Raw genomic sequence first — 18,087 nt, forward strand, 5'->3', positions numbered from 1 at the left:
TTGTCAGTTTGTCAAGGATACAGTAGTTGCTTCTATTAAAGAGTACATGTGTAACTGCATTCTTAAATTGTCGGTTTGGGTATGCTCGAAAGTGTTACGGGATCCAACGTGTACTATAAGACAGTGGCAAAATGTGCAGCTACCATTTTGTCATTGGAAAGTTAGTGACTCAAAGCAATGGCAAAGTGCGAAGCTACCACTATGTCATTGGGACAGGGTTCACATGCAGGCAATACATGAGTCGACGAGGTGTTGAATACACCAGGGTTGACAATGAGCATGTATGTGTCGTATATGTGTCGACGAGGTGTTGAATACATCAGTGTTGACAGTAAGCATGTACGACATAGATGCAAACGAGGACGTTTGAGATTTCAAGAGGGGGGTATGTCACCAGCGTGTGACTACTATCTATCCTTTTTGTTGATTTCTTTCTTATTATCTATTTACTTTCACTTTTTGGAAACACCCCTCGGGAAATCTAACTGCCCTGCATTGCATAGCTAGTGTGGAACTGTCCAGAGGGAGTCCAGGCCTGAGGGCAAGAGAGCACTAAGGTTGGACAAAGACTATGGTTAGCCAAAGTGGGGTCATTGACTAGCCAAAGTGGAATCCTTTGCTACAGAGGCTACATTTCAGTTCTGGATGTGGCCGCAGTGTACAAAGAGGATCGGATGACCTAGAAAGATACAATGGCAGCATCTCCTAAATTTTAGGGAACTGCTATTTTGGGACTTGAAAATGTGTTGACGTCATTATCTCCGGAATGACAAGGGAAACATTTTCTTACTCTGCCGTGAAGTCAACTGGGCAACCGGTTGGGATATTTTTAGACGGCAACCCCGAAACGGAAAAATGCTTGTAAATGTACCAAGTGGCACCTGCTGGTGCACTTGCCTCATGCAACAAGAAGTGGCGCTGAATTTAGGAGGGGGAGAGCCTCATTTTCAGATTTGTCACAGGTTAAGAGCTATGGAGTGCTTACTTTCCCTCTTATGCACAGTGCGGTGCCAGGAGTGATGCCCTGCACGCTACGCACTGCCCTCTCTCTCCCCTTTGGTAGTATGTTATGCCCCTCTAGTGGACTCTTCATTTGACCAATGTACAGTTGTGTGGGTTCATGCGCGATTGCCGAGGCAAGAGCCTCTTGCACAGGTACTGGATTAGCTAGCGGCTAATCCCCCCGCAGGTACAGGTGAATTCGGAGAGGTTTCACGCCAAAAATCTCGTCCGATTCAAAGGGCAAGTAGCCCTACAGGTGCGGGAGCTCGAGGACTTGCTACGGATGCGACCGGCATGCGAAACGGAGCCCGAAACAGTAAATTACAGCCTGCTGTGTATTTTTGCAGGTTTAGGGTTTTGGCCCTAAACGGACCCTAATACCCCCAGGAGGTTCGGAGACGCAAGGGGACCGCTGTACAAGCAATCTGGCGCATTTTCAGAGCTGAAAACAGAGAATTCAGCATGCTGCAGATTCTCGCCAGGTTTTGCAAAGTGCCCGTATGCGTCGGGAAAGTCGGCCAATGCGTGGGAATACTGACTGTGAAGGGTTCTAGTACAGTTACGCTGCCGAAATCAAGCCAGAAAAGTCAAAATTCAGCCAAGGTTGTGCGGGGCAGCTTGGAAAGAACCACAGCGTATATTCCCTCTTTTGAACAATAAAGAAATACCGAAAGGGGCGCCTAAGTTAGGGGCCAATCTGGTGTCGGTCTTCTCATACAGGTGCATTCTAGCATCTGTATCCCATTCCCCTCTCTTGTGTCACTATAGCGCAGGTATAATAGACGACTAATAATGGGTGAAAGCTAAATCAAGGTTTGAAGTAAAGTCTACCGCCCTTTTTGGATCATACAGGCCGGTTTCATGGTTCCATCGACGGGATTAAATCACTTTTTCCCATAGAAGTGAGCCTTGGTCAGTTTTGGGCTTGAAGACATAGGGGATCATAGACCAGACACAGGGAATTGCAATTATGGCTGACAGACCAGATGATGTGACTGAAGAGGTTTCCTCTTCACAGGGTAAACAGACACATGAAGTCGGTGAGCCCTCAAGACCACCACAGACGGATGATGATATATTCAAGACCCAGTTGGCTACTGCTGTGGCTATGTTCACACAAGTAATGCAGAACCCGAGGGTTTTAGCCTTTCTGCAACCTCCTGTTCCGTCTCAGCAAGTTGGGTCACTGGATCATATTCAAAAGCCTGTTAAGGCTCGAGCACAGGTGATTCATACCACACAGTCAATGGAAACACCTGTACACTTGACGAAGAACATGCAGTCTCCACAACCTATGCCTAAGGTGCAAGAACAGGTGGCTGAGATGCCAGTCTTTCAAGCTGTACCAGTTCAGCCCGCAACCTTTCAGCAGCCTATAGCTGGTTCTAATGGGCAGGGAAGCAACCTACAGGCTATGCAACAAGTCTTCCCACCACCTTCAGTACACCCTGGCTATTTTGGAGGTGGATCGGTATTCCAGAGCATGGCTGGTCATGCACCTGGAAATCAATTTTACACGCCAGGAACAGTGTTTGGGGGTGCTCAAACGATGATGCCTAACCCCATGTACAATGTCATGGGTATGCAACCAGGGTTTCAGAGCACTCAGGGCCAATTTGGGATGCCACAGGCAAATTTTGGTATGGCTGGAATTACAAATCAGCAGCCAAATATGGCGTTTCCAGGTCAAGTTAATAGCGGCCAAGTAACACAAATGAACCCTAATAGTGTTCCCATGTTTCAGTCACTTCCATATGACAATTTAACGCCGTTGGAGAGGCCAACTCCGTACAAAGAAGGTGGCAAAGGTGTGTCTTTCACGACCTTTACAGGGTTTGATGACAGGAAGAAGGCTCTCTCATTCCTCCAGCAGTTTGACAAGGCCTATGCAGGGGGAAACTTTACAGAGGCTTCAAAGGTCCGCAAGGCAGCCACTTTCTTGACAGGGAATGCGGGACAATGGTGGACAACTTTATTGCTTCAAGGGCAAGCTCCGTCCACATGGATTTACTTCAAGCAGATTTTTGCAGCAGCATGGTTATCTGATGACTTTGAAGCAGATGTCATGACAGAATGGCACCAGCTAAATGCTGCCACTTGTAGAAATCTGGATGATTACAATCGGAAGTTTTGGAAAGCTCTACTTCAAGTAACTTCCTATAGGTTTGTGCCATTGACAGAACAGATTGAAAAATACTGTTGTGGCCTACCCAAAGGATTGAGAAAATACTGCACGAAGACAAAAGTCACTACTTTGACGCAGCTCATCGAGGTAGCAAACACTGGCAATGGTTTGCTCAATGGAGAAGATTGTGAATTTAACACTGGCATCAAGGCAGGATCAAGCAAGAAAAATTCAGCCAAGAAGCACGTTCCCAATGAGGCTCCTAAAGGGACTCAGGAGTCAGCCAACGCAGGGAAAGACAAGCTACGCCTGAATCAGAAAAAGGACCAGCAAAGAAATGGAAAAGACGTTTTCCTCGCAAGTCAGAAGAGCAAAAGAAGGTCCTGAGGACAGAGAACAAATGCTTTATATGTGAGCAGCCTAGCCACATTGCTTACAATTGTCCTACAAAGAAAAGGCCAGCTGATTTTGATGACAAGGAAGACAAGAAAGGAAAGAAGCCCATGGCTGGTCTAGTGCCAGATATGGTGGGCGACAAGCCAAATTCAGATGTAAGTGAGCTTTGCAGAGCATGGGGAAAGGTCAAGGATCAAACAGTGCTTATCTTCTTTGATCCAGGTGCCAAAGCCAACTTTATTTCCCCAGAATTGGCTTCAAAGTTGGGAATCAAACCTGAAGAGATGGGGTATACAGTAGAGGCAAGTTTGGCATGTCCTGGCCATACAGAGGCTGTGACGCCCATCATTGGAAAGTTGCGTCTACATATCCAGTCCTATGTAGATGCTGAAGAATTTTACATCATGCCACTGGACGGATGTGATGTGTTGTTAGGTATTCCTTGGTTGTTTCGTGTACAGGGAATCATGGATGCCTACAACAAAAAGATCACTGTACAGAGCAAGGGAAAGACTCACATTCTGGATGTAAAGCTTAGAGGGGAGTCTATTCCTACTGTATCAGCTTCTGCTATTACTTCTGTAATGAAAAAGCATCTTTCTGCGTACTTGGTTTTTGCACGTGAAGTGTCAGATTGTGATGAATCAAATTTATCTGTGCTAGATAAAGAAAGGTCAATGTTTTTACAACAGTATAGTGACTGGTTTTCCGATTCATTACCGTCTCAATTACCGCCAGAGAGACCCGAGGACCATGCGATAGATTTGGTGCCAGGCAGTAGCCCACCAAATAAGCCTCCGTACAGGGTTAGTGCGGCTCAGCAGAAAGAGATAATGGGCCAAGTACAGGAGCTGTTAGAAAAGGGGCTGATTCAGCCCAGTTCATCTCCATTCTGTTCTCCAGTGTTGTTGGTGCAGAAAAAGGATGGCTCATGGCGTATGTGCATCGACTACCGTGCACTGAACAAGAATACCATCAAGAATAGGTTCCCTATACCTAGAATTGATGATATTATGGACAAATTAGAAGGAGCAGCTATGTTTAGCAGGATAGATCTAAAGAGTGGGTACCATCAGATCCGCATTAGATCAGAGGATGTGCACAAGACTGCTTTTAGAACAACGTTTGGCCTTTACGAATTTTTAGTGATGCCCTTTGGTCTCACAAATGCTCCTGCTACGTTCAATAGGATGATGGACAGAATTTTCCGTCCACACCAGCAGTTTGTTGGTACATTCTTTGATGACATGATAGTCTACTCAAAGAATGAAGAGGAGAATAGGCATCACTTGGCCATTGTGTTCAAAGAGCTACGCAGTCATAGGTTGCTTATCAATGCAAAGAAAAGTGAGTTTTTTCTGGAAGAGATTCACATTCTGGGACACATTGTCTCAAAGGATGGTGTCAGAATGGATCCTGCAAAAGTTGAAGCGATCAAGTCATGGCCAAATTTGAAGACGGTGCATGATGTCCGAAGCTTTTTGGGACTATGCTCCTATTACAGAAGGTTTATTCGAAATTTCGCTGAGATTGCTTCACCTTTACATGCTCTTCAAAAGAAGGCAATCACCTTTAGATGGACACAGAAAGAGATTTCAGCTTTTAATCTCTTAAAGGAAAAGATGACTTCGGATCCAGTCATTGTGTTGCCAGATCTTAGGAAGTCATTTGTGGTCCAGTGTGACGCCTGTGGTAGTAGCATTGGTGCAGTGCTAATGCAAGATGGCAGGGTAGTAGCCTATGAGAGCAGAATTTTGCAAGGGCCAGAGATGACCATGCAGGTCTATGAGAAAGAGTTACTGGCTGTGATTCATGCGCTCTTAAGTTGGAAACACTACTTGCTAGGTGCAGACTTTGTTGTCCAAACGGACCATCAGACCTTGCGGTACTTCTTGACACAGACAAAGTTATCTGAGAAGCATATACGATGGGCAAATATCTTGTCCATGTTTCATTTTCAGATTGTGCATGTGGAAGGCAAGAAGAACGTTGTGGTTGATGCCTTGTCAAGGAAGCCACAAATTTCAGCTGTGTCAATTTCTTATCATCATGAACTTGATGATATGAGAGAACAGTATGAAAATGAAGAAGATTTTGCAAGGGTCTTCGAGCAGCTAATGCAAGGACGTCATGAACACTATCTTCTCAAAGATGGGTTCATGATGATGCATGGCAGATTGTGTGTCACAAAGCCATTGCGACGCAAAGTGATGGAAGAGAGTCATGTCCCACCGTATGCAGGGCATCGTGGTATCGATGCTACAGTTAAAGCGATTGAGACAATCTTCTATTGGCCTACATTGAGAAGGGATGTGGATGCCTTTGTGCGAGAATGCCTAATATGCCAGAAGGTCAAGTTTGACAGGCAAAAGGCACCAGGGTTATTGCAACCACTACCTATTCCAGATAAACCATGGGAAAGTATTGCTATGGATTTTATCTTTGATCTTCCGAGAACGCAGACAGGAAACGATGGTATTTGGACCATTATTTGCAGATTCAACAAACAGGCTCATTTTATTCCTGTCAGGAAGAAGATAAAACCAGATCAGATGGCACACTTGTTTATGAGCAATATTTTCAAGTATCATGGCATGCCACAGTCGATTGTTAGCGACCATGATCCACGCATGACAAGTTTGTTCTGGAGAGGCTTGTTTGAGAATATGGACACAACGCTCAAATTCTCTTCGTCATTTCATCCTCAAAGAGATGGGCAATCAGAAGAGGCAAATTCTACTGTCCTAGATCTGCTGAAGTGCTATGTGTCAGAGCATAAAGGAAAGTGGGAGCAGTATTTGCCATTGGTGGAGTATGCATACAATAATACAGTGCATTCATCAACTGGCAAGGCACCCTTTGAGATAGTTGAAGGTGGCAAGAAAGTTCCTCCCATACTGCATACAAAGGACAAGATATTTGAAGCAGATAAATATGTTCAGGACAAGGATGAAATGTACAAGAAGGTCAAAGTGGCCTTAGAGAAGACTCAGGCAAAGCAAAAGAAAGCAGCTGATTGTCACCGTCGTAAAGTGGTATTTTCACTTGGTGATTGGGTGCTTTTACGCTTTGAAAAGGCAAGGTTAAAGAAGATGAAGGGCAAGGAAAGATTGTTTCCAAAGCTCAGCATGCGTTACTATGGGCCTTTTCAAGTGTGCGACATAATCAGTGATGTTGCATATAGGCTGAAATTGCCTGACAGTTGGAAGATTCACAATCCGTTTCATGTGAGTCTTCTCAGACCCTATGTGGGTGATGTGCCAGAAGATGTGCCAGCTGAAGATCAGCCGGAAGTCGAGGAACTTGACGAGATCTTGGTCCCGGAACAGATTTTGGCACACAAAGAAAGGAAAGTGAAAGGCAAGGTTGATAGGCGTTACTTGGTAAAGTTCAGGAACTATCCACCAATGGATGCTAAGTGGATGGAAGAAGGTGAACTTGCAGAGTCCCCAACTGTGTTATCACTTTACCTGGAAGCCTTCGATTTGCAACCTACCTTGACCCCTTGAGTTTCAGAGCTACATGGATTGTCAGTGTGACAATGGATTCTGAAACAAATGATGTACAAGGTATTTAAAGTGAGCTCAAATGAAATACCTGTTACATGAATGTTAGAGCTGTACAGATTGTCAGTTTGGCAATTGCTCTTATGGAATGTCCAAAAGTTTGGTTAGTGCTATAGAAGTGAGTATTTCTTGTCAGTTTGTCAAGGATACAGTAGTTGCTTCTATTAAAGAGTACATGTGTAACTGCATTCTTAAACTGTCGGTTTGGGTATGCTCGAAAGTGTTACGGGATCCAACGTGTACTATAAGACAGTGGCAAAATGTGCAGCTACCATTTTGTCATTGGAAAGTTAGTGACTCAAAGCAATGGCAAAGTGCGAAGCTACCACTATGTCATTGGGACAGGGTTCACACGCAGGCAATACATGAGTCGACGAGGTGTTGAATACACCAGGGTTGACAATGAGCATGTATGTGTCGTATATGTGTCGACGAGGTGTTGAATACATCAGTGTTGACAGTAAGCATGTACGACATAGATGCAAACGAGGACGTTTGAGATTTCAAGAGGGGGGTATGTCACCAGCGTGTGACTAGTATCTATCCTTTTTGTTGATTTTTTTCTTATTATCTATTTACTTTCACTTTTTGGAAACACCCCTCGGGAAATCTAACTGCCCTGCATTGCATAGCTAGTGTGGAACTGTCCAGAGGGAGTCCAGGCCTGAGGGCAAGAGAGCACTAAGGTTGGACAAAGACTATGGTTAGCCAAAGTGGGGTCATTGACTAGCCAAAGTGGAATCCTTTGCTACAGAGGCTACATTTCAGTTCTGGATGTGGCCGCAGTGTACAAAGAGGGTCGGATGACCTAGAAAGATACAATGGCAGCATCTCCTAAATTTTAGGGAACTGCTATTTTGGGACCTGAAAATGTGTTGACGTCATTATCTCCGGAATGACAAGGGAAACATTTTCTTACTCTGCCGTGAAGTCAACTGGGCAACCGGTTGGGATATTTTTAGACGGCAACCCCGAAACGGAAAAATGCTTGTAAATGTACCAAGTGGCACCTGCTGGTGCACTTGCCTCATGCAACAAGAAGTGGCGCTGAATTTAGGAGGGGGAGAGCCTCATTTTCAGATTTGTCACAGGTTAAGAGCTATGGAGTGCTTGCTTTCCCTCTTATGCACAGTGCGGTGCCAGGAGTGATGCCCTGCACGCTACGCACTGCCCTCTCTCTCCCCTTTGGTAGTATGTTATGCCCCTCTAGTGGGCTCTTCATTTGACCAATGTACAGTTGTGTGGGTTCATGCGCGATTGCCGAGGCAAGAGCCTCTTGCACAGGTACTGGATTAGCTAGCGGCTAATTCCCCCCGTAGGTACAGGTGAATTCGGAGAGGTTTCATGCCAAAAATCTCGTCCGATTCAAAGGTCAAGTAGCCCTACAGGTGCGGGAGCTCGAGGACTTGCTACGGATGCGACCGGCATGCGAAACGGAGCCCGAAACAGTAAATTACAGCCTGCTGTGTATTTTTGCAGGTTTAGGGTTTTGGCCCTAAACGGACCCTAATACCCCCAGGAGGTTCGGGGACGCAAGGGGACCGCTGTACAAGCAATCTGGCGCATTTTCAGGGCTGAAAACAGAGAATTCAGCGTGCTGCAGATTCTCGCCAGGTTTTGCAAAGTGCCCGTATGCGTCGGGAAAGTCGGCCAATGCGTGGGAATACTGACTGTGAAGGGTTCTAGTACAGTTACGCTGCCGAAATCAAGCCAGAACAGTCAAAATTCAGCCAAGGTTGTGCGGGGCAGCTTGGAAAGAACCACAGCGTATATTCCCTCTTTTGAACAATAAGGAAATACCGAAAGGGGCGCCTAAGTTAGGGGCCAATCTGGTGTCGGTCTTCTCATACAGGTGCATTCTAGCATCTGTATCCCATTCCCCTCTCTTGTGTCACTATAGCGCAGGTATAATAGACGACTAATAATGGGTGAAAGCTAAATCAAGGTTTGAAGTAAAGTCTACCGCCCTTTTTGGATCATACAGGCCGGTTTTAGTGTCCTGTGATCCAACCATAGCTACAATTCACAGTAGTTTACTTTCGTGGAAAAAATTCGGCAGAGTTTCCCCTGTAAACTGACCTCTGAACCAATATCAACCTGTCAAATGAACCAAGAAAGCTTCAGATTCTGCATAAATTTCGGCAGAGTCTCCTTTGTAAAATGGCTCTGGTGTACTAAAAAACAGACCAAAAAACAGCTCAAAAACACTGTCTCCTTGACACTGTAAGCTGTGGGTAAACCTGTCCTGCACCTGTACTGTCTCTGACTGTTCTGTCACTGTCTTGTAAGCATAGACTGCGACAATGCCTCAACGGCAGTAAAGCAAAGATGCAATCCCAACTGTCTAACTCACAGTCAATACATCCTAGCTGCCTATCTAAGGGTGCTCGAGGGATCGCTCCAAGACCTATATCACCGAAAGGATCTCAACATTCGAGAATCCCCTAGCTCAATAAAACCTCACTCGACCCTCAACAAAGGCTGCAGTAAATCTGACAGTACATAGACTTCCCACAAAGTCATACATCCACAAATTTCCCACTGTATGTTGTAACCGCTGCGGCGGTTGTTTGATGCGTGACTCACAGCCAGCAAACCCTCAACAGACATACATCATCTCTGACAATACATCCCATGTGGAAGTACCTGCAATGTCAGGATGAAATCTGGAATATCAAGCAGCAAACACAAGCTACCTGATGAACTAGTGGATGTCGCCTACAGTCTGTGTGTAGATACGCCCGTGTCGTATGTGACACGCCTCCAAGAACTGTGAGCCGTCCTTCGATGAGTAGACAGCCACAAATCAACACTCTGGGAGTGTCGATATCCTCAGCACCTGCAGTCGTAGGCCAAAACCCCAAATTTGCAGAGTCGGATCTGCACCCGTCGAGACCACGTAGTCGAAAATGGCCTGCGCAGACCTTTGTCGAAGCCGAACGGGGCCGAGATGACCTCAGAATGAAATTCTGACAACTTCCGCGTCTTCGCCTGTCGAATTTCACTCCAATCTGAGTTGGTGACTCTAGCCTCCTGCAGTGCTGCCCCGAGCCTCGATCTGAGCTCTGATACCAGTTGAAGGAGTACAAGCGGAAGTGCGACGCGAGAGAGAGTGCGAGAAGAAGAGCACGACGATATGGTGAACTCGCTCTACTGTAATGTGTAGAGCATAGTGAGTTCTTATTAGGTTTTTACAAAAGAATATGTGTACATACCTGGCGGCCCGCCCACTTACCTAGGCGACCACATTGGGCTTTATACCTCAACACAAATTCCCTTGGGATTGGTAAATTTTTTCATTACAAGCATACTTTGGGTTCTAATTGGTTGAAGCCTGGAAGAGCTTCAGAAAAGCCAGCTGCTTCTCAAGATGAAACATGCCATGCCCTAAAACCTACTCATTACATGACAAATCAAATCCAAAACGCTACCTTTTGCTCTTGCTGCTGTTTATAATACCAAGCTGCCATTGCCTTTTGTGTTTCCACATCAACTGGCTGCAAGCAAAAAAAAAACACAACAATTTAATTGTGTGACTTACAGTTGAACTGAAAGGGCTTTGATTCACAATTGTGCCTTACTGGTTCACGTGGTGGTGGAGCACGACCTTTTGCTTGCAACCTGGCTATGACCTTGTAAAGATAAAAAGATTAAAAAGAACCTTTAGACGAGGGGCAGAAAGAAGAATGAATACAAGTGACCAAAAGCAGCAAAAATTTTGGCCTTGGCCGGTTTATGTTTTCACAACACAAAAGACACTGCTTATGAGGAGGACACCTAATTATCTAACGTGCTTTCAATATTGATGGTCAACTTGAAGAAGAAACCCATTGTGTCAGCACAAGAGGTAATAAAATTTCTTCACTTTCAAACAATGTTGGATATTGAGCAAATGTAACAGTGGCTACTTTGATGATTGATCGTCTCCTTTTTCCTAGTGCATAGTAGCTCATCGAGTGTGTGTATCTGAAGATATAGAGCTTGTTAGCACCCACAAACGAATCACGATGTTGAAGGTTCTAGTGAGCCAACGTTAAAATTTGGCTACTTAGATGATTGATCGCCTCCTTTTGCCACTTTCAACAACTGACATAGCCACTACGGCTCTTGATGAGGACAATTATCCTCTACACCTACATGAAAATATGAAAAGGCCTACAAATAGTATACCTTCGTAAGGTCAGAAAAGTCTGAAGTTACAAATTATAAGAGAGGCTAAAACACTCACAAGAACACAAAAGCAAAGGACACAAGAAAATGGACAAGGAAAGTCTAAATCGCTTTATTTGTTTTTTAACAAAAATAGATAAAAACAAACCATTGTTCTCTTGAAAATGATTTTCGAAAAGGCATAGGCAAAATAAGTTGAAGAAGATTACTTGACCAAAACTTTGAAACAGATAGACTTCAAACAAACAAGGATAAGGCATCACAAAAACTTATTCCTAGAATCCAATCTCCACACACGACAACTAATAAAAGAGAAAATTCATAAATCCTAATGTAAGCTAAAGACTAAAAGAGAAAGCACTCCGTACCTACCTAGAATAGGCAAAACATAAACAAAGTTGAAAACCTGAAGATATGCAACCTTAACTTTGCTGCTTGTCCAAACAGGAAGAATAACATCATTCCCTTTATCATGCATTGCCAGACAACAGCTATGACATCCCTACTCACGTCATCAAAGCCGAAGAGTAAAGCAGCTTTGTAGAGAGTTCATTCATGATTAGAACGTACTCTATAAAACAAACAAACTGAGTTTCTATCACTCCGGAGGTGATAAACCTCTTCTGTCTAAACAATCAGGGATCCTGCAGGAATATAGCCTTTGGGGGGAGGGAGTCTAAAAGCTGCTGCAAACAAGCAGTGGAACTTTCACATCGGCAGGCAATGGTGATAGATTGAGAAGTTCATGGGCAGTCTTTTCACAACTCCTTCAAAAATGTTTTGCTTGCGTGGGGGCTCGCCATCTCTCTTTCGTTGCACAATTCTTGTTTAATCTGAGGGTGAGACACAAGTACCAGATGAAATTTTTGGCAGATGTTAATGGGTGGGTTTTTGTTAGTCGGCACCCATTCCTGGTACAACATTTTCAAGGATTGGCTTGCGACACCTGATCTCCGCTTTGTCAGGTTTAGGGTCCGACCTGCACATATGACATCACACAAAACATACATGCACGAAGAAAAACCATGAGGACTGACATCCGACTCATTTCCCAGGCACAGAGATAGTGATAGGTTTGTCCTCGAGCTTGGGAACCTGCATTTACTCTCGTCTAGCATCCATCTTCAAGAAATTGTGTGTCATACCATCAGCCCACAGCCAACCATGGATGTATGAGTAGAAGCTACCGAGGGTCTAATCCAAGTGCAGTGATCAATTGAGGGTGTGCACGCACATAAGGTCAGTTATTTAGTAGTAGCCAATGCTGCAAGCATCTAATCCTGATGTGTAGGGACATAAGATCATGCTTGTATGATTTTCCTCGCAATGATCCTGCTGATGTCAGAGCTAAATACAAATGTCACCATGTTTTTTGATAGATGGGTTGAAGATGTAAAAACGCCCCAAAAAATAACAGTAGTGCCTGCTCATGTTACCATCACACACTTGGGATACATGATAGCGTGGTGTGTGAGGTAGCAACAAGGAAAAAGATTTAGGTAAGGGATATTCTTAGGGTTGACACACACTGTTATTTACCATTAGTAAATGTATGAAGACATGCGCCCTAATCAAACTACAAATATCATAGAGTACAGTGGATGTTAGATACAATAAAAAACAATAGACTTGTTATCATAGCCTAGAGTCTAGTCTTTAAAGAATGAACAAGAGGGAAAAGAGCATACTGGCATAAAGGGCTAAAAATCCAGAGGCCAGACACATGGAAAAAGGCCAAAAATGCAGCCCACCATGTTCAAAATCGGTCATTTTGGCAGGTCAACAGAGGCCCCAACATTGACCTAAAAACTGTCGAACGAGTCCTGAACAAAACATTCTGTTCAGTACCGTGAACAGAACGTACAAGAAGTCCTGTCCGTCGAGCATGAACAACCTTGGATGCTTTCCACCTGAGCTTTGAAAGTGCCTCATCAGATCATTCATTCTCTCTTGATTGCATACACACAATACTCTCTCCCTTGCTGCACTCACCAGAGAATAAAACTAATACATTTGTGGCTAGAAATATTGTTAACTCCTTTGGAAACTAATGATCAAAGCCTCAATGGAGTAGGACAAGATCAATAGGATACGCTAATTTTTTCGCCATGGAAACAGGAGTACAATGGCCTCAATGGACTAGACCTAGGATGAAAAGTAGTAGAAGACTTGGCTACTGAAATTCTACAGAAAAAACACTCCTCCAGCACAAATGCACGATGTATCAAAGAAAAAAGAGAGTTAAAAGCACAATTTTAACAATAGCAGAAGACTGCAAAGCTTGAAGTTGCATTGCAAGGAAGAAAGTTGTTCATATTTAGAGATGCACATGTAATATCTCCTTTTGGAGGGGAGCCGTAAGTGTGGAGCAAACAGGTTGCAATTTTAATTACCTTTGTTTTTTCATTCGTGCCCACGTGATCAGAGAGTTTCTTCTCTCTCATGAACTCCTTACCAGCCCACCACATTTGAGCTGACTCAGGATCGATCAAATCCCCATCTGTAAAGAGCTACATGTTATTCACACCAGTGTGTTTGACAAAAACTTTACCCATACATGTGCTATTACATTATGCAAGACAAACCTTTAAAAGTTCCATTCAGCAATTGATGTACCGGATCATAATTAGGAAGTCCCATAGGATAGCACATCATCACCGCTCCTCTCACATTTTGTAAAGCTTCTTTCATAAGGTTTGCATTTAGTGTCACTCGATGCATCACTTGCTCCTGCGTCAAGCAAAAGTAACACGGAAAAAAAGATAGTGCATTTTAGTCAGAACAACATACTGTCTCTTTTTGACATAGTACCTCAAAAAAGTGGAATATAGAAGGGAAATATATATGGCCAAACGAATGGAACATCTAGGAACAGGCTGGAGCATAGAACCACTCTCATCAAGATATCAAATGTAACAAACCTATATCTGAAAAAGTTCGTTGTCAAGGCTAAGCTCGCTCCTTGATGGTCGTTTGTGCCTCCATCAAAACAACGTGAAAGACAAAATCACCATTCCCTTTTGACGAGAAATTGAGAATTGAAGCATTTGCACACAAGCCAATCCTGCCAGAGACCTGACCAATTATACAAAACACAAGAGCCTCATGCTGAACCCAGAGATGATCATAATCACGTATCAAACCCTAGGAGATGATTTATTGTCCCTCACCATATGCCATGTAGGCAGCAGAAGACAAATAGTCATATACATTACCCGTCACACGGTTGCGTAGGAGTATGAGATTAATTTTCCAGCCAACCATGGTGTCTGTGGCTAAGCTTCACATTGCTGATCACATTATTTACACTGCCACCATTCCACATGATGGCATGACTGCATGTTTCCTTGAAGGTTATCTTGGGTTAGTTTGTGTAAAAGTTAGCACGTGCATAGGTTATTTTAACACCGCAATTTTCCTCTATATACCTTCTTTTCACTACGAACCCACAATCGAGGGCCACTACCTTGATTTTAGAGGGTGCTATGTGATGGGGTTTAGGGTTAAGGTTTTTGCATTAAGATCAAAGACGCAAATGATCGTTGTGTCCGTCTAGGAGTCACAAATACTCTCTATATATATAGATGCCTAACTCTTGGTCAAGGTCAGAATCCTCCCAAGCCATGAAGTGACTCTCACTCTCTCTATCTCTATCTCTAGATTCTCTCCTCTCTCTATAGAAAGTGCTGAATTTCTCTCCAAATTGGAAATTCAGATTTTCTCTCCTCTACCAGCTTTTGTCTCTAGAAATTGCTGAATTTTCTGTCTCAGAAAATGATAGTTTTTTCTATCTCATTAAAAGCTGAAATTTCCCCTTAAAAATTATCTCTCAATGCGAAAGGTTTAGGGTCGATTAGCCAAGGTGGCATTCATGGCTAATACATAAATTGACAATACTAGCACGAGAGAGAGAGAGAGAGAGAGAGAGAGAGAGAGAGAGAGAGAGAGAGAGAGAAGAAGAGAAGAAGAGAATTTTTAAGGTCATGGGAAACTATCCCAAGAGACCTCAAAGAACTATCTGACGAGAGTTGAACTAATGCAAAGTAGACAACATGATTATTATAGCATAAATTGGGTAAATACAAGGTTGGATATATAGGCACATTTGGTGCTTATGCCATGGGCTATCATCTGATAGGTTACATGTCCTATTGACTAGTGTTTCCACACGCATGCTCTTCACATGTTTTATGACATGGATTTTGATACATCGTTGACTTAGCTATAGTGGTTGTTCTCACAAGAGATGCAACAAAGCCCGCATCCCAACAATCCTCCCCTACGTGGGTTTTGTTGTTGTAGCGCTCACACAGATTGTCCTCTCCCCAAAACACACAAAAGGGATAGAGGTATACACAATTGCCTCCCATTAATACAAAGAGTGTTGATATTGTTATTGATTGTCGTTCTTCATGATTGATCTTTGTTGCTCGATGTGGCCATGGGCTATGCCATCAGGGATTATATCATTTGGTCGGTCACCTATCCTAGGTGTAAAGAGTCACATAAAGTATTGAGTAGTGTTTCCACACACATGGTCTTCACATGTTTTATCATATAGCTTTTGACACATCATTGACTTAGCTGGAGAGGTCGGTCTTAGAGGAGGCACGACAAAGCCCGCATCCCAAAACAATGTAATGTGCAACGGAAATGATTGAAGGTGATGACTCAAGAGTGCTCAGTACTTACACACGTTCCTTTTATTTCATGAGAGATTGTGCAATAGACAAAGAGAGAAAAGAGAGAGAGATACTATGAGTGAAGCCCCCCCTCTCTATGCTAGAGAGTTATTTGCTGAATCTTACAGTGGATGCTTGAATCTGCAAGGTTAAGACTCGGAAACTGAAAACGCTAGGGCTAATCTGGCTTGGATCTACAATCGACGACGAGGCTATGGCTGAAATCTGAAATCAATGATTCATAGGACTGAAATCTGCAAACGCTAGGCTGATCCCTCTCCTGCGGTGTGGATCCGCTAGCGCTAATGATGTTGATGCAAAACACTAGTGACTGATGGTAAAAAACGCTGATCTGAATCTGTGATGCAAAAACGCCAGGGGTGCTTGAGAGATCTGGAAACGCTAGGGTGCCTGAGGGGTACTAGGGCACTCTATGCCCATGAGGTGCTTGTACCGATCTTTGATGCTCAAGGGGTAACCCCTAGGGTCACTTATATACTGGAAAAATGGTGGGTCGAGAAAAATGCCAAGTGAAACCCCACGACTTCTTAAAATGCTGCTAAAATGTCACTTATTAATAAGTAAATGACCCTACTAATAAGAGGTGCCTCACATGCTATTAACTACCTCCGCCGGAGAGTAAGGTATGAAATGCAAGCGCTCTCCAATGCCTATACATAGCAAAAAATGACGATGATCATGTGCAATCATAGGGTATGCAACTACGATAAAGTGCTTGGACATGCACATCCTGTATACAGGCTCACAGAGGTGCCGAAACACTACCTAGTCTGTCCTAAACATGCACATAGGGTTAGATGTGCACGTGACATCCCCCCTTTTGAAGGTGACGTACTAGTACCAAGCTACATGGCTTCTTTGTGGTCCGCCAACAACTCTAGGTAATCTGTAAAGAAATCATCGACACACACTACCTCATGGGTTCTACGATCCTTGAACTTCAAATAGCAATGTTGTGCTTGTTTCTTTGAGCCGTGCTGAGAGCAATTCAATAAAATCTCCTCCGGCTTCATGACTTCAAGTTCGCCTATGATCTCGGGTTCGTCCTCTTCAGAAATCTCCTTTGGAAAATCTCCCTAAAACAATTTCAACCAAGAAACATGGAAACCATAGTGCATTGACCATGAGTTAGGTTCCCGGAATTTCGAGGACGTGGCAACTGCTAATTACTGTCACGAGGACGTGGTAACTGCTAACCTTAGTTTTTGGTTTCTTTCCGATGATTTCTATTTAATTTTTGGGACCCTCTTTTTGAAGTCACAAATGGCCAGACATTGTGTGGCCAGTGTGAAACGACCAACGGTAGAGTTTCACCCGCAGTCCGGAAGGGTAGGTCGCCATGAGATGGTCGGGCCAATCGGCACTGGAATCCGAGCAATAAAAGGGTGGCTAGGCTCAGTTCAAAGTCATTTAGGCCCCTCGCTACACTTATAAGTTGGTGGGTACTAGGAAATTAACTCAAAAGAGGCATAAGGGACACATGGCGACTACAGATGCACTTGCCCAAGTCTGCAAGAAGAGGGGGCACCCAAAATGAGAGAGGGGGCTGATTTTTGCCCATAAGTGACTACAGAGTGTGGGTGAGTAGTGGGTGCAGGTTTCACACCTTAATGGAAAGCTTGCCTTCTCCCTTGTCTTATGTAGCGTGATGATTCCGCTCTCGTGCATCCCTCCCCCCCTTTGAATACAGAAACCTGATGCCCCGCTCGAGGACTTTTCATCTATTGTACAGTTGTGTGGGTTCATGCGCCATTGCCGAGGCAAGAGCCTCTTGCACACGTCTTGGATTAGCTAGTTGCTAATCCCGTGCAGGTACAGGTGAATTCGGAGAGATTTCACGTGAGGAATCTCGTCCGATTCGAAGGGCAAGTAGCCCTACAAGTGTGGGAGCTCGAGGGCTTGCTACGCATGCGACCGGCACGCAAAATGGAGCCCAAAACAGTGAATTACAGCCTGCTGTGTATTCTTGCAGGTATAGGGTTTTGGCCCTAATCGATCCCTAATACCCCCAGGAGGTTTGGGGAAGCGAGGGGATCGCTGTACGTACTATCTCTGCATTTCCAAGGCAGAAAACAAAGAATTCAGCGTGCTGCAGATTCTCGCCAGGTTTGGGAAAGTGCCCGTA

General features: G+C 44.1%; 1 protein-coding gene across 2 annotated transcripts in view; it reads right to left on the reverse strand.

Moving 5' to 3' along the window:
- LOC147419320 (uncharacterized) overlaps positions 1–18,087 on the reverse strand; it is a 93,913-nt gene that overhangs the window by 33,746 nt on the left and 42,080 nt on the right. Inside the window, exons 3-6 of one of the 2 annotated variants that reach the window (XM_086505584.1) lie at positions 13,845–13,989; positions 13,653–13,759; positions 10,671–10,721; positions 10,521–10,586 (exon numbers count right to left, since the gene is read on the reverse strand). In XM_086505584.1, coding sequence (XP_086361710.1) covers positions 10,521–10,586; positions 10,671–10,721; positions 13,653–13,759; positions 13,845–13,989 — 369 coding nt within the window. Of the gene's footprint in view, positions 1–10,502; positions 10,587–10,670; positions 10,722–13,652; positions 13,760–13,844; positions 13,990–18,087 lie in introns of those variants that run through there. The other variant, XM_086505585.1, reaches the window with a different exon arrangement.

The sequence above is a fragment of the Adiantum capillus-veneris genome, chromosome 29 (genome assembly GCF_014529385.1).
Source record: "Adiantum capillus-veneris isolate H3 chromosome 29, ASM1452938v2, whole genome shotgun sequence".
NCBI lineage: Eukaryota > Viridiplantae > Streptophyta > Polypodiopsida > Polypodiales > Pteridaceae > Adiantum > Adiantum capillus-veneris.